This window comes from Odocoileus virginianus, chromosome 6, assembly GCF_023699985.2.
Source record: "Odocoileus virginianus isolate 20LAN1187 ecotype Illinois chromosome 6, Ovbor_1.2, whole genome shotgun sequence".
Taxonomy (NCBI): Eukaryota; Metazoa; Chordata; class Mammalia; order Artiodactyla; family Cervidae; genus Odocoileus; species Odocoileus virginianus.
In genome coordinates this window covers 75686364-75713607 of record NC_069679.1, presented here as the reverse complement: position 1 = coordinate 75713607, position 27244 = coordinate 75686364, and the positions used below count along the sequence as shown (strand labels likewise).

General features: G+C 38.9%; 1 protein-coding gene across 1 annotated transcript in view; it reads left to right on the top strand.

The window, feature by feature from the left end:
* Positions 1 to 27244, top strand: part of SPTLC2 (serine palmitoyltransferase long chain base subunit 2) — a 106500-nt gene that overhangs the window by 71346 nt on the left and 7910 nt on the right. Inside the window, exons 10-11 of the mRNA XM_020902653.2 lie at positions 18552 to 18687; positions 20671 to 20800. Of these exons, the coding sequence (XP_020758312.1) occupies positions 18552 to 18687; positions 20671 to 20800 (266 nt within the window). The remainder of the gene's footprint in view (positions 1 to 18551; positions 18688 to 20670; positions 20801 to 27244) is intronic.

The window sequence follows — 27244 nt, the reverse complement described above, 5'->3', positions numbered from 1 at the left end:
GACTGATGTTGAAGCTGAAACACCAATACTTTGGCCACCTAATGCAAAGAACTGACTCACTAGAAAAGACCCTGATGCTGGGAATGATTGAGGGAGAGAGGAGAAGGGGACGACAGAGGATGAAATAATTGGATGGACATGAGTTTGAGTAAACTCTGGGAGTTGGTGATGGACAGGGCTGCCTGGCGTGCTGTAATCCATGAGGTTGCAAAGAGTTGGACACAACTGAACTGAACTGAGGGGCATTTTTGATTGTCATAGACTGGCCTATGGAGAGGTGCTATTGGCATTTATTGCCAAGAGGCCAGTGGTTCTGAATGTTCTGCAAGGCATTGGACAGCCTTAACAACCAAGAATTGTCATGCCCTAAATGCTAATAGCAGTCTTTTTGAGAAACACTGGCAATAGTTGACCAAAATTTTGCATGATGCCCCCCTTTGGAAGGTGGTGGATGACAGAAATCTTACAGTAGAAATTGGAAAGAATGCAGGATGAGAGGAAGTCTCTGGGCACCATGTCTTTTCCTGGGAGCAGAGCCAGACAACCAGTGTGACATGGTGTGTGCCCCCTGGGCTGGGGTGTCAGGGGCAGTGTAATGACAGACTGCTTGGAGGCAGGTGAGTCTCCAGGGGATGGGTGGGCGGTGACCAGCAGTAACTTGTAATTAAACATGGTTACTCTGTTTTCCTTTTACATTCCTGTTACCTCATATTTCTTTAGAATTAAAAAAAATTTTTTATCTTGGGGTATAGTTGATTTACAATATTGTGTTAGTTTCAAGTATACGGCAAAGTGATTTATTTAGTTGTACATAGTGTTTCAAGTATACAAACTTTTAAGTTTAATTAGGTCTCATTGTTTCTTTTTTGTTTTTATTTTCATTTCTCTAGGAGATTGATCCCAAAAGATGCTGCTGTGATTTATGTCAGAGTGTTCTGTTTCTGTTTTTCCTCTAAGTTTTACAGTATCCAGACTTACATTTAGATCTTTAACCCATTTTGAGTTTACTTTTGTGTATAGTGTTAGAAAATGTTCTTATTGCTTTTACATGTAGCTGTTCAGTTTTCCCAGCACCGCTTATTGAACAGATTGTCTTTTCTCCATTCTATAGTCTTGCCTCCTTTTTACAGATCAATTGACCATAGGTGTGTGGCTCTATTTCTGGTCTTTCCATCTTGTTCCATTGATCGATGTTTGTCTTTCTGCCAGTACCATACTGTTTTGATTACTGTAGCTTTATAGTATAGTTTGAAGTCAAGGATCCTGATTCCAGGTCCATTTTTCTTTTTCAGGATTGCTTTAGCTGTTCAGGGGTCTTTTATGTCTCTATACACATTTTAAGATTTTTTTGTTCTATATCTGCAAAAAATGCCCAATACCAGATTGCATCTGGTATTGGTAGTTTGATAGGTTGACTCTGTAGACTTCCTACATAGTATAGTCGTTTTGACAATATTGATTTTTCCAATCCAAGAACATGGTGTATCTTTCCATCTGTCATTGATTTCTTTCATCAGCATCTTGGAGTACAGGTCTTCTGCCTCCTTTGGTAGGTTTATTCCTAGCTGTTTTGCTCCTAATATTTCCTTTCAGTCAGTCCTATTAACAGAGAAACTAGAGTAGATCAGTGAGTGGTTAAAAATACAGTCTGGAACCAGAAGAATCAGTTCAGATCCTGTTTCTTCCACTTGATTTACATAACCTCTCTGGATGTTACTTTAGTTTTTTCAGCTGCAAAATAATTTTTAAAGTTGTTTCTAAAAGGAAGAGGTGAGAAAACCTTTTTTCTCTCAGAAGTTATTGATGTGGTGTATAAAAGATGCTGTGGTTTAAGTATTGAGCATAAAAGGAATTTGAATTCATTTTCTTGGCCTGAGCTTACTTTGTTTCTTTTGAAAGTATCATTGTGATTGCATCCTGAGATTTTTCTGCCAAGCCAGCTATTTACAGTTCTTGTCATTAATGTAACAGCAATAGTTACCGCACACCTAACTCCTCCTTCACATAACCCCAGAGTACTTTCAGCTGAGAGGGAGATGGAGCTGTTGTCCTAATATTGGATTTAGATATCGCAACACTAGTGAGAGAGAGTGCTAGGTTGATTTTTTTTTTTTTTCATATTTTATTTATTTATGGCTGTAGGGCTTCCCTTGTGGTTCAGATGGTAAAGAATCTGCCTTCAATGTAGGAGACCTGGGTTCGCTCCCTGGGTTGGAAAGGTTCCCTGGAGGAGGACATGGCAACCCACGCCAGTATTGCCTGGAGATTCCCACAGACAGAGGAGTCCGTGGGGTCGAAGAGAGTCGGGCATGACTGAGCGACTGAGCACACACACTTATGGCTGTGCTGGGTCTTTGTTGCTGTGTGGACTTTTCTCTAGTTGCAACAAGCAGGGGCTACTGTCTAGTTGCAGTGTGCGGGCTTCTCATTACAGTGACTTCTCGTGGCAGAGCACAGGCTCTAGAGCATGTGGGCTTCAATAGTTGCAGTTTCCACGCTCTGGATCATAGGTTCAGTAGTTGTGGCTCACCAGCTTGGTTGCTCCACAGCACGTGGGATCTTACTGGACCAGGGATCGAACCCATATCTCTTGGATTGACAGGCAGACTCTTTACCACTGAAGTACCAGGAAAGCCCCCAAGTTTATTTAAATCAATACAAATCAATATGTTCATCCATTCACTTACGGAAGACTATGAAGTAGTATCTTATCCGGAAGTAAGGCTGGTTAGTAGTTGACTTTGTAATATTTAGACATACAATAACTAAAGCTAGATATAATTTTTCCTTGATTAGAAATTACTTAACTGCCAAAGGGAAAGGGAGGAAGCATTTATTCAGCCTGGCACTGTGCTTGCTCTGTTATGCAGTTTCTTTCTTTTAAAGGGAGTTAGTACTAGAAGCTTCCAAGATTTGGAAATAACCTTTGAAAACAAAGTCTGCATGTGATTTGAGTTACCTGATATTGTAAAGACTTGTTTAAGAAGTCTATAAGATATAAACTCCAGTTTTAGATACCAATGAAGACACGTGTTTAACATAGGCAGAGTAAACACTCAGGATGACTGAGTTTATCCTATTTTTTTTATTTTTTAATTTTTTTTTAATTTTTTTTTTCCATTTTTATTAGTTGGAGGCTAATTACTTTACATCATTACAGTAGTTTTTGTCATACATTGAAATGAATTAGCCATGGATTTACATGTATTCCCCATCCCGGTCCCCCCTCCCATCTCCCTCTCCACCCGATCCCTCTGGGTCTTCCCAGTGCACCAGGCCCGAGCACTTGTCTCATGCACCCAACCTGGGCTGGTGATCTGTTTCACCCTAGATAATATACATGTTTCGATGCTGTTCAATTGAAACATCCCACCCTCGCCTTCTCCCAGAGTCCACAAGTCTGTTCTATACATCTGTGTCTCTTTTTCTGTTTTGCATATAGGGTTATCGTTACCATCTTTCTAAATTCCATATATATGTGTTAGTATACTGTAATGGTCTTTATCTTTCTGGCTTACTTCACTCTGTATAATGGGCTCCAGTTTCATCCATCTCATTAGAACTGATTCAAATGAATTCTTTTTAACGGCTGAGTAATATTCCATGGTGTATATGTACCACAGCTTCCTCATCCATTCGTCTGCCGATGGGCATCTAGGTTGCTTCCATGTCCTGGCTATTATAAACAGTGCTGTGATAAACATTGGGGTGCACGTGTCTCTTTCAGATCTGGTTTCCTCGGTGTGTATGCCCAGAAGTGGGATTGCTGGGTCATATGGCAGTTCTATTTCCAGCTTTTTAAGAAATCTCCACACTGTTTTCCATAGCGGCTGTACTAATTTGCATTCCCACCAACAGTGTAAGAAGGTTCCCTTTTCGCCACACCCTCTCCAGCATTTATTGCTTGTAGACTTTTGGATAGCAGCCATCCTGACTGGCGTATAGTGGTACCTCATTGTGGTTTTGATTTGCATTTCTCTGATAATGAGTGATGTTGAGCATCTTTTCATGTGTTTGTTAGCCATCTGTATGTCTTCCTTGGAGAAATGTCTGTTGAGTTCTTTGGCCCATTTTTGGATTGGGTCATTTATTTTTCTGGAGTTGAGCTGGAGGAGTTGCTTGTATATTTTTGAGATTAATCCTTTGTCTGTTGCTTCGTTTGCTATTATTTTCTCCCAATCTGAGGGCTGTCTTTTCACCTTGCTTATAGTTTCCTTTGTTGTGCAAAAGCTTTTAAGTTTCATTAGGTCCCATTTGTTTATTTTTGCTTTTATTTCTAAAATTCTGGGATGTGGGTCATAGAGGATCCTGCTGTGATTTATGTTGGAGAGTGTTTTGCCTATGTTCTCCTCTAGGAGTTTTATAGTTTCTGGTCTTACATTTAGATCTTTAATCCATTTTGAGTTTATTTTTGTGTATGGTGTTAGAAAGTGTTCTAGTTTCATTCTTTTACAGGTGGTTGACCAGTTTTCCCAGCACCACTTGTTAAAGAGGTTGTCTTTTTTCCATTGTATATCCTTGTCTCCTTTGTCGAAGATAAGGTGACCATAGGTTCGTGGATTTATCTCTGGGCTTTCTATTCTGTTCCATTGATCTATATTTCTGTCTTTGTGCCAGTACCATACTGTCTTGATGACTGTGGCTTTGTAGTATAGTCTGAAGTCAGGCAGATTGATTCCTCCAGTTCCATTCCTTCTTTCTCAGGATTACTTTGGCTATTCGAGGTTTTTTGTATTTCCATACAAATTGTGAAATTATTTGTTCTAGTTCTGTGAAAACTACCATTGGTAGTTTGATAGGGATTGCATTGAATCTATAGATTGCTTTGGGTAGTATAGCCATTTTGACAATATTGATTCTTCCAATCTATGAACACGGTATATTTCTCCATCTGTTTGTGTCCTCTTTGATTTCTTTCATCAGTGTTTTATAGTTTTCTATGTATAGGTCTTTTGTTTCTTTAGGTAGATATACTCCTAAGTATTTTATTCTTTTCATTGCAATGGTGAATGGTATTGTTTCCTTAATTTCTCTTTCTGTTTTCTCATTATTAGTGTATAGGAATGCAAGAGATTTCTGTGTGTTAATTTTATATCCTGCACCTTTACTGTATTCGTTGATTAGCTCTAGTAATTTTCTGGTAGAGTCTTTAGGGTTTTCTATGTAGAGGATCATGTCATCTGCAAACAGAGTTTCACTTCTTCTTTTCCTATCTGGATTCCTTTTACTTCTTTTTCTGCCCTGATTGCTGTGGCCAACACCTCCAAAACTATGTTGAATAGTAGTGGTGAGAGTGGGCACCCTTGTCTTGTTCCTGATTTCAGGGGAAATGCTTTCAATTTTTCACCATTGAGGGTGATGCTTGCTGTGGGTTTGTCATATATAGCTTTTATTATGTTGACGTATGTTCCTTCTATTCCTGCTTTCTGGAGAGTTTTAATCATAAATGGGTTTTGAATTTTGTCAAAGGCTTTCTCTGCATCTATTGAGATAATCATATGGTTTTTATCTTTCAATTTGTTAATGTGGTGTATTACATTGATTGATTTGCGGATATTAAAGTATCCTTGCATTCCTGGGATAAAGCCCACTTGGTCATGATGTATGATTTTTTTAATATGTTGTTGGATTCTGTTTGTTAGAATTTTGTTAAGGATTTTTGCATCTATGTTCATCAGTGATATTGGCCTGTAGTTTTCTTTTTTTGTGGCATCTTTGTCTAGTTTTGGAATTAGGGTGATGGTGGCCTCATAGAATGAGTTTGGAAGTTTACCTTCTTCTGCAATTTTCTGGAAGAGTTTGAGTAAGATAGGTGTTAGCTCTTCTCTAAATTTTTGATAGAATTCAGCTGTGAAGCCATCTGGTCCTGGGCTTTTGTTTGCTGGAAGATTTCTGATTACAGTTTCGATTTCCTTGCTTGTGATGGTTTTGTTAAGATCTTCTATTTCTTCCTGGTTCAGTTTTGGAAACTTATACTTCTCTAAGAATTTGTCCATTTCTTCCAAGTTGTCCATTTTATTGGCATAGAGCTGCTGGTAGTAGTCTCTTATGATCCTTTGTATTTCAGTGTTGTCTGTTGTGATCTCTCCATTTTCGTTTCTAATTTTGTTAATTTGGTTCTTCTCCCTTTGTTTCTTAATGAGTCTTGCTAATGGTTTGTCAATTTTGTTTATTTTTTCAAAAAAACAGCTTTTAGCTTTGTTAATTTTTGCTATGATCTCTTTAGTTTCTTTTGCATTTATTTCTGCCCTAATTTTTAAGATTTCTTTCCTTCTACTAACCCTGGGGTTCTTCATTTCTTCCTCCTCTAGTTGCTTTAGGTGTAGAGTTAGGTTATTTATTTGACTTTCTTCTTGTTTCTTGAGGTAGGCCTGTAATGCTATGAATCTTCCCCTTAGCACTGCTTTTACAGTGTCCCATAGGTTTTGGGTTGTTGTGTTTTCATTTTCATTCATTTCTATGCATATTTTGATTTCTTTTTTGATTTCTTCTATGATTTGTTGGTTATTCAGAAGTGTGTTGTTTAGCCTCCATATGTTTGAATTTTTAATAATTTTTTTCCTGTAATTGAGATCTAATCTTACTGCACTGTGGTCAGAAAAGATGACTGGAATGATTTCAATCTTTTTGAATTTACCAAGACTAGATTTATGGCCCAGGATGTGATCTATTCTGGAGAAGGTTCCGTGTGCACTTGAGAAAAAGGTGAAGTTGATTGTTTTGGGGTGAAACGTCCTATAGATGTCAATTAGGTCTAGCTGGTCCATTGTGTCCTTTAAAGTTTGTGTTTCCTTGTTCATTTTCTGTTTAGTTGATCTATCCATAGTTGTGAGTGGGGTATTAAAGTCTCCTACTATTATTGTGTTACTATTAATTTCCTCTTTCATACTCGTTAGCGTTTGCCTTACATATTGCGGTGCTCCTATGTTGGGTGCATATATATTTATAATTGTTATATCTTCTTCTTGGATTGATCCTTTGATCATTATGTAGTGTCCATCTTTGTCTCTTTTCACAGCCTTTATTTGAAAGTCTATTTTATCTGATATGAGTATTGCGACTCCTGCTTTCTTTTGGTCTCCGTTTGCATGGAATATTTTTTTCCAGCCCTTCACTTTTAGTCTGTATGTGTCCCTTGCTTTGAGGTGGGTCTCTTGTAGACAGCATATATAGGGGTCTTGCTTTTGTATCCATTCAGCTTTGTCTTTTGGTTGGGGCATTCAACCCATTTACATTTAAGGTAATTATTGATAGGTATGGTCCCGTTGCCATTTATTTTGTTGTTTGGGGTTCACGTTTATACCACCTTTCTGTGTTTCCTGTCTAGAGAAGATCCTTTAGTATGTGTTGAAGGGCTGGTTTGGTGGTGCTGAATTCTCTCAGCTTTTGCTTGTCTGTAAAACTTTTGAGTTCTCCTTCATATCTGAATGAGATCCTTGCTGGGTAGAGTAATCTAGGTTGTAGGTTATTCTCTTTCATTACTCTAAGTATGTCTTGCCATTCCCTTCTGGCCTGAAGGGTTTCTATTGATAGATCAGCTGTTATCCTTATGGGAATCCCTTTGTGTGTTATTTGTTGTTTCTCCCTTGCTGCTTTTAATATTTGTTCTTTGTGTTTGATCTTTGTTAATTTGATTAATATGTGTCTTGGGGTGTTTCACCTTGGGTTTATCCTGTTTGGGACTCTCTGGGTTTCTTGGACTTGGGTGGCTATTTCCTTCCCCATTTTAGGGAAGTTTTCAGCCATTATCTCCTCGAGTATCTTCTCATGGCCTTTCTTTTTGTCTTCTTCTTCTGGGACTCCTATGATTCGAATGTTGGGGCGTTTCACATTGTCCCAGAGGTCCCCGAGGTTGTCCTCATTTCTTTTGATTCTTTTTTCTTTTTTCCTCTCTGCTTCATTTATTTCCACCATTTTATCTTCTACCTCACTTATCCTATCTTCTGTCTCTGTTATTCTACTCATGGTTCCCTCCAGAGTGTTTTTGATCTCATTTATTTCATTATTAATTTTTAATTGACTTTTTTTTATTTCTTCTAGGTCCTTGTTAAACATTTCTTGCATCTTAATCTTTGTCTCCAGGCTATTTATTTGTAACTCCATTTTGTTTTCAAGATTTTGGATCATTTTTATTATCATTATTCTAAATTCTTTTTCAGATAGATTCCCTATTTCCTCCTCTTTTGTTTGACTTGGTGGGCTTTTTTCATGTTCCTTTAGCTGTTGGGTATTTCTCTGCCTTTTCATCTTGTTTAGATTGCTGTGTCTGGAGTGGGCTTTCTGTATTCTTGTGGTCTGAGGTTCCTTTTTATTGTGGAGGTTTCACCCAGTGGGTGGGGTTGGACGATTGGTTTGTCAAGGTTTCCTGGTTAGGGAAGCTTGTGTCAGCGTTCTGGTGCGTGGAATTGGATTTCTTCTCTCTGGAGTGCAATGGAGTGTCCAGTAATGAGTTTTGCGATGGGTCTGTGTGTTAGGTGTGACTTTGGACAGCCTGTATGTTGACACTCAGGTCTATGTTCCTGCGTTGCTAAAGAATTTGCGTGGTATGTCTTGTACTGGAGCTTATTGGCTCTTGGGTGGTGGTTGGTTTTGGTGTAGGTATGGAAGCTTTTGGATGGTCTCTTATTCCTTAATGTTCCATGTAGTCAGGAGTTTTCTGGTTTTCTCAGGATTTGGGCTTAAGTCTCCTGCCTCTGGATTTCAGTTTTATTCTTCCAATAGTCTCAAGACTTCTCCAACTATACAGCACTGATAATAAAACTTCTAGGTTAATGGTGAAAAGATTCTCCACCGTGAGAGACAACCAGAAAGGTTCACAGAGTTACATGAAGAACAGGAGAGGGAGGAAGGAGATAGAGGTGAGCAGGAGGAGAAAAAGGGGACTCAAGAGGAGAGAGACAGATCTACGCAGTTATCTGTTCCCAAAGTGTTCTCCGTAGCCCAGACACCCACAAAGATTCACAGAGTTGGATTGGGAAGAGAAGGGGAAAGGAGGAAATAGAGGTGTTCTGAGGTAGAAAACAGAGAGTCAAAAGTGGGAGAGTAATCACCACACTCCTGAATAGAAATGGGAACTGAATATTGGATTCTTAAATGACCAAAATTTATATCACATACTACTGGAAAACAAAGATTAAAAATCTAGTGTAGAGGTTAGACTCTTTGAAATACAATATTTAAAAACAAAAACACACAAAAAATTTAGAAATGTATATGAAGTTTGGTTTAAAAATAGGGTTTCTCTCTCTTTTTTTTTGGCAAGGTTATAGTGAAATGAAAATGAAAATTAAGGAATAATAGAGGAGTATTAGAGGACTTTAAAAGGAAATAGGAGAGAAAAACAAGAAAAAAAAATTGTTTTTTCCCTAATTAAAAAAATCATAAAAATATATGAAAATGAAAGTTGAGGAGTAATGGGGGAGTAATAGGGAATTTTAAAAGAAAATAAAAGAGAAAAAATTAAGGAAAGAAAAAAAATTTTTTTTTTTAATTAAAAAAATATATATACATATATATCTAGGAATTTCTCTGGAGTTGTTGCGGTCAGCGTAGGTTCAGTTCAATTTCAGATAGCTCCTCTTTCCAGCTTAAACTTCTCAATATCTGTAGGCCCCTTCCGGTGTAGTCAGTGTTACCTTCAGGGATTTTAATCTGTTGCACCGGTCCTTTCTGAATCGGTTCCCTTTGTTTATTTGGCTTCTGTTTGCCGTCTCTTTGGTGTCTAATTTCGCCCTGACACAGGCGTGCGGAGGTGATCTCTTATTTAGGTTCGTGATCTCTTATTTAGGTTCGCTAGTTCAGTTCAGTCCTGCTACGGGGAGGGCGGGGCGCTGCAGACAGATACCGCTCTGTGTGGATAGAACTCACCGTGTTCCGGCCACACTGGGTTTGCCCCGCTCACGGGTGTCAGTGCTTTCCCCGTCTACACTGCTCAGGCTCCCGGCTGCTCTATATGGAGCGCGCCCTGCGTTGAGTGCGGTTCCAGTTTTCGGGTACTCCACAAAAGCGCGGATTCGGTTGCGCCTGCGTTTTGTGCCTTCCCCAGCCTGAGCGGTTCAGGCAGCCAGAGGCTTGGGCGCAATCTCCCCGGATGCGGCGCGCTTTTTCCCTCCGCGGCCCCAGCGCGCACCGCCAGTCGGGTCTCAGGAAGTCTTTAGATAGGAACCCTGGGCATGAGTCCCTATTTTTTTTATTTTAAAGAAAATGGTTTTCAAGAGAAAAACCGCAGGAGTGAAACATGTTCCTTTTCACTCTGGATTACATAGTCCAACCAAAGTAAAATATTTTAAAAAGTAACCTTCCAAATAGCAAAAGTAAGACTTTGGACAGATGGTAAACTGAAAGATAGATAGTAAAGTTCAATTCTAGACAAAAAATATTAAAGAGATATTATGTGAAATACCCATAATGTATTGACCCATTGACCCCTAATGTAATGTTTTGGTAGTATAGATTAGAAGGCGATAGGTAGTATTTTTTCATATTTTATCCTGACTTATGTCCCATAACTCCTAATGCTGAAAGCTAACTGAAACCATTCTTGGGTCTATATGTTCTGTTTGAGGGACCCTAAACTGGGAAAACCCTCATCTGCTTTGACATTATTACCTTTAAGAAGAAGTGGGGAAGGGAGAAGTTCTTCAATTTCAATTTCTTCCAGCCCATTATAATTAATTGGAAAGTATGCACCTAAGGAAGAGCAGTACTTTCATTTTTCCCAGGAAGGTAGATTATGTCAGCATAACCTGTAAATCTAAGAAGATTAGGAGCTGTGTAGTGGGGTATAATGTGACTTAGGGGATCAACTCTGAACATCACTTGTTGATGTCCTTTATTTTGGAAGATTTCAGTTAATACTGAAAATGTTATTTCAGTATTCAGTTATTCAGTATTCAGAAGTTGCAGACTCAAACTCCTTTGGTTGATTATAAGTTATATTAAAAAGTTCGTCAGCTAAGTTGAAAGTTGTATTGCTGTGTAAGCAGGTGTGATGTGTTCATCGCTCAGTCGTGTCCATCTCTTTGAGACCCCATGGACTGTATGTAGCCTGCTAGGCTCCTCTGTCCATGGGATTTCTCCAGGCAGGAATACTGGAATGGGTAGCCATTCCCTGTTCTATAGGATCTTCCAGAGATCGAACCTGGGTCTCCCGCATTGCAGGCAGGTTCTTTTCTATCTGAGCTACCAGGAAGCCTTGTAAACAGGTTTTAGATACTTGCTATATTTTTTGAAGCCTAAGTTCTGAGTAGTTAGCACTAATGGCCATTGAAGACAAAATGTCTGCTCCCTTTTGAATTCCTTACTTTGTACATTGAGGTTATCTTTTTTTGTTTGTTTGCTTTTTAACCAGTCCTCAGACTTCAGAAAATTTGTAGCCGCATAGAACACTGTTCTGATTGATAAACTGTCTGGAAGGGGTGTCTGGAATGCAGTTGCACAACTGCAAAATCTGTTTAGCAATAGTTAATAATGTAACTAAATCTGACTCGGTTTTGTAAAAGTGACTTAAGGTTATCAATGTACAGTGGTTGTCAATACATAGACAGTTGTGAAGCTCCTTCTAGTCTATCTTCCTCCCTTTTTAGGCTTTCAGTTTCCTTTAAAGAATTAAATCTAATGATGCCGTCACAACCCACTGATCAGTCATATTCATTTTACTTCGCTCCTTAGCCTAAAATGTATTATAAAAAATTGAGGAGTAAAAAAGGACCAATTATCTACTACATTTTCTGCAATATTAACTACACATACATATTTATTCTCTCTCTTTCATGCCAAGCTGTAGATGTTTACTGAAAAGATCCTAAAAATGGCTTCATTCTAACAAATTGCCCAAAAGGACAGCCAGCACAGTAAGGTTCACTTGTAAAGTTCAAGAGAATCAGAAGAGGGGTTCTCTCTAAACTGCCTTTTTGCTTTTTGTCACCCTAAAGTAAAGATTTATGTTTGAAAAATAGAGAAGAGTGCTGATTTCTTATATTACCATCTGTGTTCTCTTTGAGGCAAAGATCAAGACCTTTTAAGAGGTTTTTTTTTTTAAACAATGCTCACCTTTTTTGTTTTCAAATTCACATTTGACCCTATACTTGCTATAGCTTTGCAGCGAGAAAATTCTTTAGAAGTGAACTTGGAGGTTGAACTTAAATACCATGCTTCTTGTATGAATATTAACTGGTATTTTATGTTTAATTCAAAATGGATAGCTGTGTTGTCTTTAAAATTCATTATCACCTCATAAGAGATAACCACTTTCCTAATATGTATAACTGCAAAGGTTTACTGATTTGTAAGTAACTTGGCTGCTTTTCCTATTCTTATCTTTGAAATTATTAGGTTGACTCAGAAGAAATTGCCTTTTTAAGGTCAAAAATAGTCAAATATTGGCATCTTCTTGGTTCAGCCTAGTAGTTTTTGTTGGATAAACAGACCACTTAATTTCTGGGTTTCTCTGTGACCGCCATTTCTAGTTTAGTTCACTTCCTTCTCCAGCGCTGGTCTTGATTCTTCCCCTCAGTCTTTACTCTCTGCTCACCACTGATGATTGCAGTTTGCTGTTGCATATGAGTTTGTTGGAAGAACTACTCTGCTTGTCTCATCCTTGCCCGGTGTCTTCTTAGGCTCCCTCACCCGTGCATCCCTGTCCCATTCATTTGCTAGTAAGTGCCATTTAAAACGTAAAATACAGATGTGCATGTACATGCGTGCTCAGTTGCTTCAGTCGTGTCCAACTCTTTGCAGCCCTATGGACTGTAGCCTGCCAGCCTGCTCTGTCCTCGGGATTCTTCTGGCAAGAATACTGGAGTGGGTTGCCAAGCCCTCCTCCAGGGGATCTTCCTGACCAAAGGGAGCAAACCCGCAGCTCCTGCATCGCAGGGAGATTGCTTACTGCTGAGCCACCGGGGAAGCCCAAAATACAGATACTGTTACCCAATAAGGGGATAAACACTTTAGAGTTTGAAACAGACATAATTTCTGACTGTGGTGTGAAAGCAAAAGCACTGAACTGGCATCAGAAAACCTTGATCTTCCTCCTACTGTATGAAAGGCCTTGCAGAAAATAGTTTAACATCTATGGGCCTATTTTGTTGTGTATAAAGTGTAAATACAGTTGACCTGTGTGCAGTGCAGATATGAACTGCCTGGATCCACTTATATGTGGATATTTTTCAATAATAAATACTACAGTACTACATGGTCCCTAGTTGGTTGAATCTGTGGATTCAGAGACACCTCCAGCTACTGAGTCTTGACTATAAATTATATGTGGATTAATCCCTGTGTTATTAATGGTCAACTGTAGTTAGTACATATTTTTACCATATCCTCCTAAAGTAAGTTAGAATCAAGTGAAATTGAACTGTTAGTTGCTTATTATAGTAATTCTTTCCTTATTTGGGCATGATTAAGATGCTTAAATATATATTTAGGAGGTAATTTTTTATTGAAGTATAGTTGATTAACATTGTTTTAGTTTCAGATTATAGCATGGTGATTCATTATTTTTGCAGATTATATTCCATTATAAGTTATTACAAGATAAAGAGTATAATTCTCTGTTGTTGTTCAGTCCCTCAGTCATGTCCAACTCTTTGCAACCCCGTAGACTACAGCACACCAGACTTCCCTGTCCTTCACTGTTTCCTGAAGTTTGCTCAAACTCATGTCCATTGAGTCGATGATGCCATCCAACCATCTCATCCTCTGTCATCCCCTTTTCCTCCTGCCTTCAGCCTTTCCCAGCATTAGGGTCTTTTCCAATGAGTCAGCTGTTTGCATCAGGTGGCCAAAGTATTGGAACTTCAACATCAGTCCTTCCTGATAAATATTCTGGGTTGATTTCCTTTAGGGTTGACTGGTTTGATCTCCTTGCTGTCCATGGGACTCTAAACAGTCTTCTCTAGCACCACAGTTTGAAAGCATCAGTTCTTTGGCATTCAGCCTTCTCTATAATCCGACTCTCACATCCATACATGACTACTGGAAAAACCAGAGCTTTGACTATACAGAGCTTTGTCCACAAAGTGATGTCTGCTTTTTATTTATTTATTTATTTATTTTTGATGTCTGCTTTTTAATACACTGTCAAGATTTGTCTTAGCTTTTCTTCCCAAGAGCAAGTGTCTTTTAAAACAGTAAATTCTCTTGCTTATCTATTTTATATGTAGTAGTTTATATCTGTTAATCCCATAGCTTTAATTTGTTCCTCTCCCCTTTGGTAACTGTAAGTTTGTTTTCTAAGTCTGTTATCATTTTGTAAATAAGTTCATTTGTATCATTTTTTAGGTTCTACATGTAAATGATATCATATAATGTTTGTCTTTCTGATTTACTTCACTTAGTATGATAATCTCTAGGTCTATCCATGTTGCTGCAGATGGCATCATTTCTTTTTTTTTATAGCTGAGTCATTTTCAGGTGTGTGTGTGTGTGTGTGTGTGTGTGTGTATCATCTTCATCCATTCATTTCTCAATGGACTATTATGTTACTTCCATGTCTTAGTTATTGTAAATTAGTGCTACTGTGAATATTGGAATGCGTATCTTTTCAAATTAGGCTTTTCATCTTTTCCAAATATATGCCCATATAAGTGATATCATATAATATTTTTGTCTCTCTGACTTGTTTCACTAAGTATAATACTCTCTAGGTCCATCCCTGTTGCCACAAATATTATTATTTCATTCTTTTTGGGAGTGATATTCCACATACATATATATATATATATCACATCTTCTTAATTCAGTCATCTGTGTTTGGACACTTGTGTTGCTTCTGTATCTTGGCTGTTGTAAATAGTGCTGTTACGAACACTGGGTGCATGTATCATTTCGAATTAGTCTCTCCTTTTTTTTCCACATCCCCAGGAGTGGAATAGTCGGACGATATAGTAGTTGTATTTTTACTTTTTTAAGGAACCTCCATACTTTGCCTAGTGGCTGTGTCACTTTACATTCCCACCAGCAGTGTACAGGGGTTCCCTTTTATACATATCCTCTATTTAGGAGAGAATTCTTCTAAATCTGAACTTTATAGATGCCAAAATGAAAGTTGGTAATCTCAGCTCTGATGTTCATTAATGTGTAAATAGGTAAACAAATTGTGGTGTATCTTTGGTAAGGAATACTATTCTACAATAATAAGGATATATAAGTTGGGAATTTTAACTGCCTATTCCCAGTATCTTCCAGTTATGCATGTGAGTGTTGTTTTAGATGTATTTTCTTCTGGGACTCTTCTTGTCAGGGAACAGATGACAGTGAATGGCGAGACTGAACTGTCCACTTCCTTTCATTACAGAAAACGTGCTTAGAATGACATAGTAATAAGTGGAAGTGGTGAGGTCTAAATCTCTTGGCATTTCTTCTTTTCCTTGATAATTTTTCTAACAGAAGGTAATTTGTGGTAAGAAAAAGGTAGCAAGTTGTAAAATAATACAGGAAAAATAATGTATACGGAACTTAGCAAATGTGTCAGTTTCTTTCAAAATCTTTAATAAGATATTTATATACAGTAAAATTCACCAATGTGTAATTCCGTGAGTTTTAACAAATGTATGTGATCATGTAACCATACCATAAAGTACAGAATATTTTCATCACCCCTGAAAAGACCCCTCATACCCCTCTTCCGTCAATCATCTCTCCATTCCCTGGCAACCGCTGAGCTATTCTGTCACTGTGTCTTTTTAAGAATTTCCTATAATTGGATTCACAAAGAGTGTAATCTTTTGTGTCTAGCTTATTTCATTTAACATAATACTCTGTGATTCATAATCATTTTTGTATGTGTCAGTTATTTTATCTCTCTTGATCATGTTTCCTCTATTTTTCTGAATGGATGGAACATTTCTGTAATAGCATTTTTCATCCTTGTCTGCTAATACTCTGTCATTTCTGGTCTGTTTCTCTTGATAGACCTTTCTCCTAGTTGGTGGGTCATATTGCCCTGTATCTTTGAATGCCTAGATTCTTTTACTACACATCATGACATTGTGAATTTCACATTATTAGGGACTGCATTTTGTTACATTCATTTAGGTATTAATATTGGACTTTGTTCTTGGAATCAGTTGGATCCTCTCAGGATCTGCTGTTTAGGAGGGTTTGGGTGGGCCAGAACAGCTTTTAGTCTAGGGCAAACTTAGCTCCTCTACTGGTGTGGTTCTGAGGTCTTTCCGTTTCAGTTGGTGAAAATAGAAATTATTCCCAGTTCCGTGTGCGTGCTGGGAATTGCATAGCCTGCTGCTTTCTGGTGGATCTCCCCAGCCTTTTTCATGGTTTCTTCTCCTGTATGTGCAGGTCAGCCCTTTGCCAAAGGCTCTTCTGCAGGCCCCAAAGCTCTCTTGGTGCACTTTCCTCCTCTCCTTTTGTGCTGCCCAGTAAATTCTAGCCACCTTAGCCTCCCCAGCTTCAAAATCTGTTGTCTTCACCGGACAAGACGAGGCCCCTGCTTCCAGAGCCGCCTGGGAGCTGTCTCTAGGTGGTATGAAGGCAATTGCAAGACTCGCTTCTGGTTTCCTTTCCCTCCAGCAGCACAGTTGTGCACTGCCTGTGGCCCAAAGTCTGGAAACCATTCTTTAATACACCCTGTCAAGCTTTCTGTTGGTTATAAGCAGTATAGTAAATCCAGTTCCTGGTACTCTTTATCACGGCTGGAACTGGAAGTCTCTTATTCTAAATGTAGAGTAAGTGTGTGTTGGTATTTCTAGGGGGGGAATTAGAGTATGTCACTCATCAATTATCAACATAAATGTAACATACTTTAATGTCTGTTTTAATATTTGTAAGATATATGTCGTAACTTAAGTGATGTTCTTCAGTGTTCACACTAATCTAATCTACACTTGTGTTTGCTTCTCTGGTCAACTTAAAATTATTTACATAGAGTATTAATTTCAGGTTATTTGTAGCAAACTTATCTAGAGTAGTTTCCCATCAATGATGGATATGTTCGTGTTTTGAGTCTAAGAACATTTGTTTTTTTGTTGTTGTAGGTTATTCTCCTTCATTACTTTAAGTATATCCTGCCATTCCCTTCTGGCCTGAAGGGTTTCTATTGATAGATCAGCTGTTATCCTTATGGGAATCCCTTTGTATATTATTTGTTGTTTCTCCCTTGCTGCTTTTAATATTTGTTCTTCGTGTTTGATCTTTGTTAATTTGATTAATATGTGTCTTGGGGTGTTTCGCCTTGGGTTTATCCTGTTTGGGACTCTCTGGGTTTCTTGGACCTGTGTAACTATTTCCTTTCCCATTTTAGGGAAGTTTTCAGCTATTACCTCCTCAAGTATTTTCTCATGGCCTTTCTTTTTGTCTTCTTCTTCTGGGACTCCTATGATTCAAATGTTGGGGCATTTCACATTGTCCCAGAGGTCCCTGAGGTTGTCCTCATTTCTTTTTATTCTTTTTTCTTTTTTCCTCCCTGCTTCATTTATTTCTACCATTTTATCTTCTACCTCACTTATCCTATCTTCTGTCTCTGTTATTCTACTGTTGGTTCCCTCCAGAGTGTTTTTGATCTCATTTATTGCATTATTCATTAGAACATTTGTTAATCATCTCTATTTTCAGTTGATTGATTTATCTTTGAGCTGTATATTTTTTAAAATATAAATCTGCGGGATTTCTCATATATGTGAAAAAATAACCGCAACCTTCCTTATTTGTGAGTAAATTTTGAAAACTGTTGAACAGTTCTTGGCCCTTACAAGCTGATCTTTTGAGTTTGTGTCTCGCTCTCTGTAACAGAACGATTGTTTTGGGACATCTGTTTGTAGATCGACGTCCCATAAAGTCAAAACCAGGTCAAATATCTAGTCAGTTAGCATTTAGAAAAATCTATGCCTTAATCTGTTTGTGTTTAGGAAAGATGAACAAAGTAGGGTTAAAAATGTGATTTTTACATTACATGGATATGCTGCTGCTGTTTGGTAGGAGTTTTAGGAAAATGGTAATACAAACTCAAAACTCAAGAAGAAACTGTGGGACTCTGAATGGCTCTCTCTCTGGTCTTATGTGTAAAATCATTTGCAGCAAGGTTTTTGGAATGAATGTTGAATTTGAGAGACGTTAATTCTAGTCAGCTGTGCCACTCATTATCATGACTGTAGGCCAGTCACAACCTCGTGTCTCCTAATATAAATATATATATTTGTATATTATATACTGTATAAATATTTATATAAATGAAAATGATAGTATCTTACCTGCTGCAGAGGGCGGCAGGGTGTTAAATGAGACGGCATCAGTGAACATGCTTGAGGCTGCTAGTGTGCCACTAGTAGCAGTGGAAACACTACTCATTAAACTTGATTTTGTACATTACTGTGAAATCTGCTCTCAGCACTTACCATGACAGAATTTACTAAAGCAAGATATATTTGTTTCTTTTTATATTCCATACAGTTTACTGTGCACAAATATTTTATGTTGGAAAGGAAGAAACAAAATGTAGAATTTATTGATAGAATAGAGATAGGAGAACTTGCTATCTTTTTCTGCTTCTCGTTTTTCTTAGTATTATTTTGTTTCCCCTCCCCATGATTTTCCAGGCAAAGAGTGTATTCAGCAATTAGCCGAAAACGTCAGGTATTTCAGGAGACGTCTGAAAAGCATGGGCTTCATCATCTATGGAAATGAAGATTCTCCAGTGGTGCCTCTGATGCTTTACATGCCAGCCAAAATTGGGTACCTTTTTGTTGTTGTTCTGTTTTAAATGTATTTATTTATTTTGGCTGCGTGCGTGGGCTTTCTCTCTTGACAGCGAGCAGGATGTGCTCTCTGCTTGTGGTCCATGGGCTTTTCACGGCATTGGCTCTTGTCACGGAGCAAGGGCTCTGGAGTGCGCAGGCTTCAGCAGTTGTGGCACACGGGCTCCGTGGTCTCGGCTCGCAGGCTCCGAGCCAGGCTCTGTAGTTGGGTTGCATGGGCTTACTTGCTCCGCTGCATGTGGGGTCTACGTGAACCAGGGATCAAACCCATGTCCCCTGCATTGGCAGGTGGATCCTTAACCATTGTACCACCAGGGAAGTCTCCAAAATTGGGTACCCTTTTGCAGATGACAGATCAGCCTCTTATTAGACTTAAGATCTCCCATGATGTGAGACCAGGGTTATATGTTCTGTTAGGTAAAACTGTCTTGGTCACATTATGTTAACCTTCATTTGCTGGATGTGCCATAGAGTAAACAGTGGATTCCAGTTTGTAAAATACATTAACTTGTTAGTTTTTCATTAAGCAAACATTTGAGTTAAATGCACTCTTCTAGGGGGTTAAGATAGATCAGTTAACAAACCACAGAAATAAAAATCCCTGTCCTTGTGGAGTTTATGCTCTACTGGGACACGAGTAAGACAAACAGAATAAATAAGGAAATTTGTAATATGTATGTTAGAAGGTTTTAAGTGCCATGGGAAAAAACAGTAAGATAGGGGGTGAGAGAGTGCCTTGAGGGTGGGCAGATTACAGAATTAAATGGGATGGTCATCCCTGGGTGAGCCTCAGTGGGAAGGGAAGATGATATACGAACTGGAACTCATAGCTGAGCAAGTTAGCTACTTGGAGAATGAAGCTTCTGTGCAAAGGCCACAGTGCAGGAACATAGTTATAGTTAGCCAGTGGGAGACTAGCAGGAGGTGAGTGGGGCTGAAGCGCGGTGCCCAAGGGGGAGCAGTGAGCTGTGAGGTCAGCCGTGTAATTGCACAGTTACCAGATGTACACAGTGCACCAGCCCCTTTGGCTTGTGCAAGGCACACATAATGGAAATCTTTGCCTTGAAATAGCTTTTGGTGTATTTGAGAAGCACCAATGTGTAACAAAACCAAAATATATTTGAAAAGTCCATATGGAGTGGATAAAGGAGTCACCTGCTTAGTCAGTGAAAAAGGCACATCTTTTCAGAGTTATGAGTTTGACTGGGTCTTAAATATAAATTTGAATAAAAATCATTTCTCAGGTTTAAGTGAACTCATCAGAGGAGCAAGTTTTTTCTTCACTTTTGAATATCCAGTGCCCACCATAGCTCCTGGCACTCAGCAAATGTTTATTCAAGTGAAACTATTATAGGAGGGGAAATTAAATCAGGGAACCTGGAAGTACGGTGGTCTGGGTGGTCATCTGAAGCCTGGGGATGAACTGGCCTCACACACACCTATGGAAATCCTGAATGCCAATGGCAGCTCAACACCTAAATCGATCCAGAAAATGCATGGTCTGGAAGGGTAATGCTTGGTCTTTCTACCAGCAGGAAAATGTCCATGTTATAGCAGATCCTCCATATCGTTAATCTGAAAAGTATTTTATACTGCCAAACCTAACATTTCAAGGACCAGGCTTAAACTCAAGTTCATTTTGAAACCTCTGAGCCACTGTTACGTGTCAGGGACACCTTAAAGCTACAACTGCAAATTACTTTAGACAAGCCTTATTAAAAGTTGGTGTCTGCCAACACTTGTCCTTTGACCTTTCTGAAGGAAACCGTTTGGGAGAAGACCACTTTAGAATTAATTAAATAGAGTCTTTGTAAACTGTCAGTTTTAACTTTCACAGAAGTTAGAAGAAATTCCTAATAGAAATCTCTAGTGCCTCTAAGAGTTTAAATCGCTCAGGACGGCAAGACCTTTGTACTTTGTGCTTTATTACTCTTCCTGGTTTCTTGTTTTCCCTTTGCAGCGCCTTTGGACGGGAGATGCTGAAACGAAATATTGGTGTAGTTGTGGTAGGATTTCCTGCTACCCCAATCATTGAGTCCAGAGCCAGATTTTGCCTGTCTGCAGCTCATACCAGAGAAATGCTTGACACTGTAAGTAGACACTTTCACTTTGGTATAAGTATACCTTATACAAAGAAGGCCTGTGTATCAGGTGAAGTCAATCACCTGTTGAGCCTCATGGTCATTGAGCACCTGAGATAGACAGTTGCTGGTAGAGGAGGGGGCACACAGTGCTGTTTAATACACAGCTGTTAGCAAAAAATTGCAAAACTGTTAGCATCGCCCACCAGATCCTGTGTGATCAGGGCTCTTGGGAAATTTCTGGCTTCATCTTGTTCCACTCTCTCCCTCATTATAGTCACTACAACTCTTTATTCTCTTTCTAGTCTAGCCTTCTCTTGTAAGCTTTCCCACCTGTTTTTCTGTGTGTGGAAGTTTCTCTCTTGACCCTTCTCTCCCCTTTGTCTTGCTGACTGTTACTCATTCATCACATCTCCATGTAGACTTGCTCGAGGGTTTTCCCAAACCCTCTTACTGGATGTTTCTGGAAATCCTAAGACTCCCGCCTAGAAAATTCTTTACACCTGTAGTTATTTAATAGCAGTCTTTTCCATTAGGTAAGTCTTAAGCAGGAACTAAGTCTATTTTTTTCATTCTGTGTGCCAAGCATATAATAGGAACTCATAATTATTACTGACTAAAAAAATTTATGGTCTCTTAATATGTTCTCATCTCTTGGTATTTCCTTAATATGCTGTTACCTCACATGTAAGACTTCAGACTTTTTAAAGCATTAAGGTGTTCCTATGTTGGGTGCATTCACTTCAGTTCAGTTCAGTCGCCCAGTCATGTCTGACTCTCTGCGACCCCACGGACTGCAGCACCCCAGGCCTCCCTATCCATCACCAACTCCAGGAGTCTAGTCAAACTCATGTCCATTGAGTTGGTGATGCCATCCATCCATCTCATCCTCTGTCATCCCCTTCTCCTCCCGCCTTCAATCTTTCCCAGCACTACAGTCTTTTCTAATGAGTCACTTCTTTGCATCAGGTGGCCAAAGTATTGGAGTTTCAGCTTCAACATCAGTCCTTCCAATGAATATTCAGAACTGGTTTCCTTTAGGATAGACTGGTTGGATCTCCTTGCAGTCCAAGGGACTCTCAAGAGTCTTCTCCAACACCACAGTTCAAAAGCATCAATTCTTGAGCGCTTAGCTTTCTTTATAGCCCAACTCTCACATCTGTATATGACTACTGGAAAAACCATAGCCTTGACTAGACGGACCTTTGTTGGCAATGTCTCTGCTTTTTAATACGCTGTCTAAGCTAGTCATAACTTTTCTTCCAAGGAGTAAGTGTCTTTTAATTTCCTGGCTGTAGTCACCATCTGCAGTGATTTGGAGCCCAAAAAAATAGTCTGTCACTGTTTCCATTGTTTCCCCATCTATTTGCCATGAAGTGATGGGACCAGATGCCATGATCTTAGTTTTCTGAATGTTGAGTTTTAAGCCAACTTTTTCACTCTCCTCTTTCACTTTCAAGAGGTTCTTTAGTTCTTCTTCACTTTCTGCCATAAGGGTAGTGTCATCTGCATATCTGAGGTTATTGATATTTCTCCTGGCAATCTTGATTCCAGCTTGTGCTTCCTCCAGCCCAGAGTTTCTCATGATGTACTCTGCATATAAGTTAAATAAGCAGGGTGACAATATACAACCTTGACGTACTCCTTTCCCAACTTGGAACCAGTCTGTTTTTCCATGTCCAGTTCTAACTGTTGCTTCCTGACCTGCATATAGATTTCTCAGGCAGGTCACATGGTCTGGTATTCCCATCACTTTATGAATTTTCCACAGTTTGTTGTGATCCACAGTCAAAGCATTACATCTTCTTCTTTGATTAATCCCTTGATCATTGTATAGTATCCTTCTTTGTCTCTTGTAACAGTCTTTATTTTAAAGTCTATTTTGTCCGATAGGAGTACTGCTTCAGCTTTCTTTTGAATCCCATTTACATGGATACCTTTTCTATCCCCTCACTTTCAGTCTGTATGTATTCCTAGATCTGAAGTGGGTCTCTTACAGGCAGCATATATATGGACCTTGTTTTTTTTTTTTTTTTTTTTTTTTAATTTTTATTAGTTGGAGGCTAATTACTTTACATCATTACAGTAGTTTTTGTTATACATTGATATGAATTAGCCATGGATTTACATGTACTCCCCATCCCAGTCCCCCCTCCCACCTCCCTCTCCACCCGATCCCTCTGGGTCTTCCCAGTGCACCAGGCCCGAGCACTTGTCTCATGTACCCAACCTGAGCGGGTTATCCGTTTCACCCTAGATAATATACATGTTTCAATGCTGTTCTCCTGAAACATCCCACCCTCGCCTTCTCCCAGAGTCCACAAGTCTGTTCTATACATCTGAGTCTCTTTTTCTGTTTTGCATATAGGGTTATCGTTACCATCTTTCTAAAGTCCATATATATGTGTTAGTATACTGTAATGGTCTTTATCTTTCTGGCTTACTTCGCTCTGTATAATGGGCTCCAGTTTCATCCATCTCATTAGAACTGATTCAAATGAATTCTTTTTAATGGCTGAGTAATATTCCATGGTGTATATGTACCACAGCTTCCTCATCCATTCGTCTGCTGATGGGCATCTGGGTTGCTTCCATGTCCTGGCTATTATAAACAGTGCTGCGATGAACATTGGGGTGCATGTGTCTCTTTCAGATCTGGTTTCCTTGGTGTGTATGCCCAGAAGTGGGATTGCTGGGTCATACGGCAGTTCTATTTCCAGCTTTTTAAGAAATCTCCACACTGTTTTCCATAGTGGCTGTACTAATTTGCATTCCCACCAACAGTGTAAGAGGGTTCCCTTTTCTCCACACCCTCTCCAGCATTTATTGCTTGTAGACTTTTGGATAGCAGCCATCCTGACTGGTGTATAGTGGTACCTCATTGTGGTTTTGATTTGCATTTCTCTGATAATGAGTGATGTTGAGCATCTTTTCATGTGTTTGTTAGCCATCTGTATGTCTTCCTTGGAGAAATGTCTGTTGAGTTCTTTGGCCCATTTTTGGATTGGGTCATTTATTTTTCTGGAGTTGAGCTGGAGGAGTTGCTTGTATATTTTTGAGATTAATCCTTTGTCTGTTGCTTCGTTTGCTATTATTTTCTCCCAATCTGAGGGCTGTCTTTTCACCTTGCTTATAGTTTCCTTTGTTGTGCAAAAGCTTTTAAGTTTCATTAGGTCCCATTTGTTTATTTTTGCTTTTATTTCTGAAATTCTGGGATGTGGGTCATAGAGGATCCTGCTGTGATTTATGTCGGAGAGTGTTTTGCCTATGTTCTCCTCTAGGAGTTTGATAGTTTCTGGTCTTACATTTAGATCTTTAATCCATTTTGAGTTTATTTTTGTGTATGGTGTGTTTTTATATCCATTTAGCCAGTCTGTCTTTAGGTTGAAGCATTTAATCCATTTATGTTTAAGGTAATTACCTCTATGTATGTTCTTACTGCAATTTTGTTAACTGTATGTTTGCCTTTACCAGTGAACTTTCCCACTTGTAATTTTCTTGTTTCTAATTGTGGCCTTTTCTTTCCAGCATAGAGAAGTTCCTTTAGCAATTGTTGTAAAGCTGGTTTAGTGGTGCTGAATTCTCTCATCCTCTGCTTGTTTGTGAAGCTTTTGATTTCTCCATCAAATCTGAATGAGAGCCTAGCTGGGTAGAGTATTCTTGGTAGTAGGATTTTTGCTCTCATCGCTTTAAATTTATCATGCCTTTCCCTTCTGACCTGCATAGTTTCTGCTTAAGCAATCAACTGAAAGCCTTATGGGGATTCCCTTGTATGTTATTTGTTGCTTTTCCCTTGCTGCTTTTAATATTTTATCTTTGTCTTTAATTTTTGTTTGTTTGGTTAATTTGTGTCTTGGTGTGTTCCTCCTTGGGTATATGCTGTATGGCCTCTGCACTTCCTGGACTTGGGTGGCTGTTTCTTATCCTATCTTAGGGAAGTTTTCCGCTATTATCTCCCTATATTTTCTTAGGCCCTTTCTCTGTCTCTCTTCTCCTTCTGGGTCTCTTATCATGTGAATGTTTGTGTGGTTAATGTTGTCCTAAAGGTCTCTAAAACTGTCCTCATTTCTTTTAAATCTTTTTTCCTTATTCTGTTCCACTCCAGTGATTTCTCTCATTTTATCTTCAAGTCACTTATCTGTTCTTCTTATTCGTTTAATTCTGTTGATTTCTTCTAGTAGAATCACTAATAATAAAAATATTCCTTCTATTTTGCATTTCAGTTATTGTGCTGTTGAACTCTGTTGTTCATATTTTCTAGCTCTTTGTTATACATTTCTTGTACCTGCTTGGTCTGTGCCTCCTTTTTTTTTTTTCCCCTGAGTTCATCTTTATTATCATTACCGTGAATACTTTTTCAGGTCGATTTTCTATCTCCACTTCACTGATTTGTCTTCTGGGGTTTTATCTTGATCCTTTGTCTGGAACATATTCCTCTGCTGTCTCATTTTGTCTAACTTTCTGTGTTTGCAGTCTCCATTATGCAGGCTGCAGGGTTGAAGTTCCTCGTCCTTCTGGTATCTGGCCCCTGGTGGGTGAGGCTGGTCTAGAGGCTTGTGCAGGCTTCCTGGTGGGAGGGATTGGTGCCTGCCCACTGGAGGGTAGAACTAGGACTTGTCCCTCTAGTGGACAGGGCCATATCAGGGGATGTGTTTAGAGGCAGCTGTGGGCTCAGGAAGTCTTTAGGCAGCCTGTCTGGTGATGAGTGGGCCTGTGTTCCCACCGTGTTGCTTGTTTGGGCTGCGGCATCCAAGCACTGGGTGTTGGTGGGGCTGTTAGGTGGGGCCGGGTCTTGGTGTCAAAGTAGCAGTCTCCAGAGTACTCACTCCAATGAGTACTCCCCCATACCTACACCGCCAGTGTGAGCCACAGCCACCCCTGCCTTCCCTTGGGGACCCTACCAAGACCAGCATGAAGGTCTGGCCCAGGCTTCTATGAAGTCACGGCTTTTCCCTGGGATCCTGGTGCACACAAGACAGTGTGCATCTTCCAAAATGGAGTTTCTGTTTCCCCCAGTCCTGTGGAGGATTGTAATCAAGCCCCACTGGCCTTCAAAGCCGAATGCTGCTCCTCCCATTGCCAAACGCCCCCAAACTGGGATGCCTGAGACGGGGCTCAGAACTCCTTCCTGTAGGAGAAACTCTCCAGTGTTCATTATTTTCCGGTCGGTGGGTATGAGATTTGATTGTACTGCAAATGTGCCCTTCCTCCCATCTTGTTGTGACTCCTTCTTTGTCTTTGGATGTAGAATATCTTTTATGGTAGGTTCCAGTCTTTTTTGTCAGTGGTTGTTCAGCAGGTGGTTGTGATTTAGAGAGAGGGTGAACTCAAGTCCTTCTTCTCCACTGTCTTGTCTCCAGCCTCTTTAAGATTTCAGACTTCTTAAAGAAAAAAGGATTTCAGACTTTAAATAGATCCTACTTTCTGAGAGTTTATAGAGCTCTAGAACATGATATTTCCATAAAATTAGTTGATAGAAAAAAAATTAGGTGATAGAAATATCAGAATATTAGTTCATTGGAGAGCTTCTAATCTTATAGAATATTATGAATGCATGTTTTAAAAAGCTTAATTTTTAAAAACAGCTTAATTGACATTTTAATTTTAACTGTGAAAGATTTTGATTTTTTGTCCCTATTTCTTCATAGCAAATCTTCTACAATTATGGTATATTCTTAATCATCTGATACTGAAATTGGACTCAATTTATTGATATTGTATCTTTGTTTTTCTTTGTTTCGATTATACCTTTTGAGATTTTTCCCGTAGATTTTCCCTTTACTCAAAAATCTTACTGATGAATTTCTTCATTGATTATTTTTTAACCTAGTGATACCAGCTTCTCTTCCACCTTGTTTGGGTATTTAGGAGTTTCAACACACCTTTTAAAAAAATAACTGTCTTTAAAAGCAATGACTGAAGTTATTCACTATGTCTTGTAAAAGTTTTTACTCCTGATAACTAAACAAACACATTAATGAACTAACTTAGCTGTAACCAGGTATCTTGGTAGATTTCTGTTGCCAGTAGCATGTTTACCAGTTGACAGTTTTGATGTTTTTCTCATAATATCCACTTGAAGGATTATTTGACTTTGCCTTCCATTTAGGTTTTTTAAGCATAAAGTATTTTTTTGAAACTGCAGGTTTGTTTAAGTCATTTTGTCTTAATGATTTTTTATGGAAGTAAACATGAACATTACAAGATACAAATGAAGTTTCATTTATTAATTGGCCCTGAGACATGATTCTATATATAGGAAATGCTCTACAATTCACACTAAAAAACTAATCTACTACAGCTAATAAATATATTCAGCAAAGTTGCAGAATAAAAAGCACAAAAATTAGTGTATTTCTATACACTGGCAGTGAATACATGAAAAGGAGATTAATATTTCATTTATGATAGCATTCAAAAGAATAAAATACCTAGGAATAAATTTAACCAGGG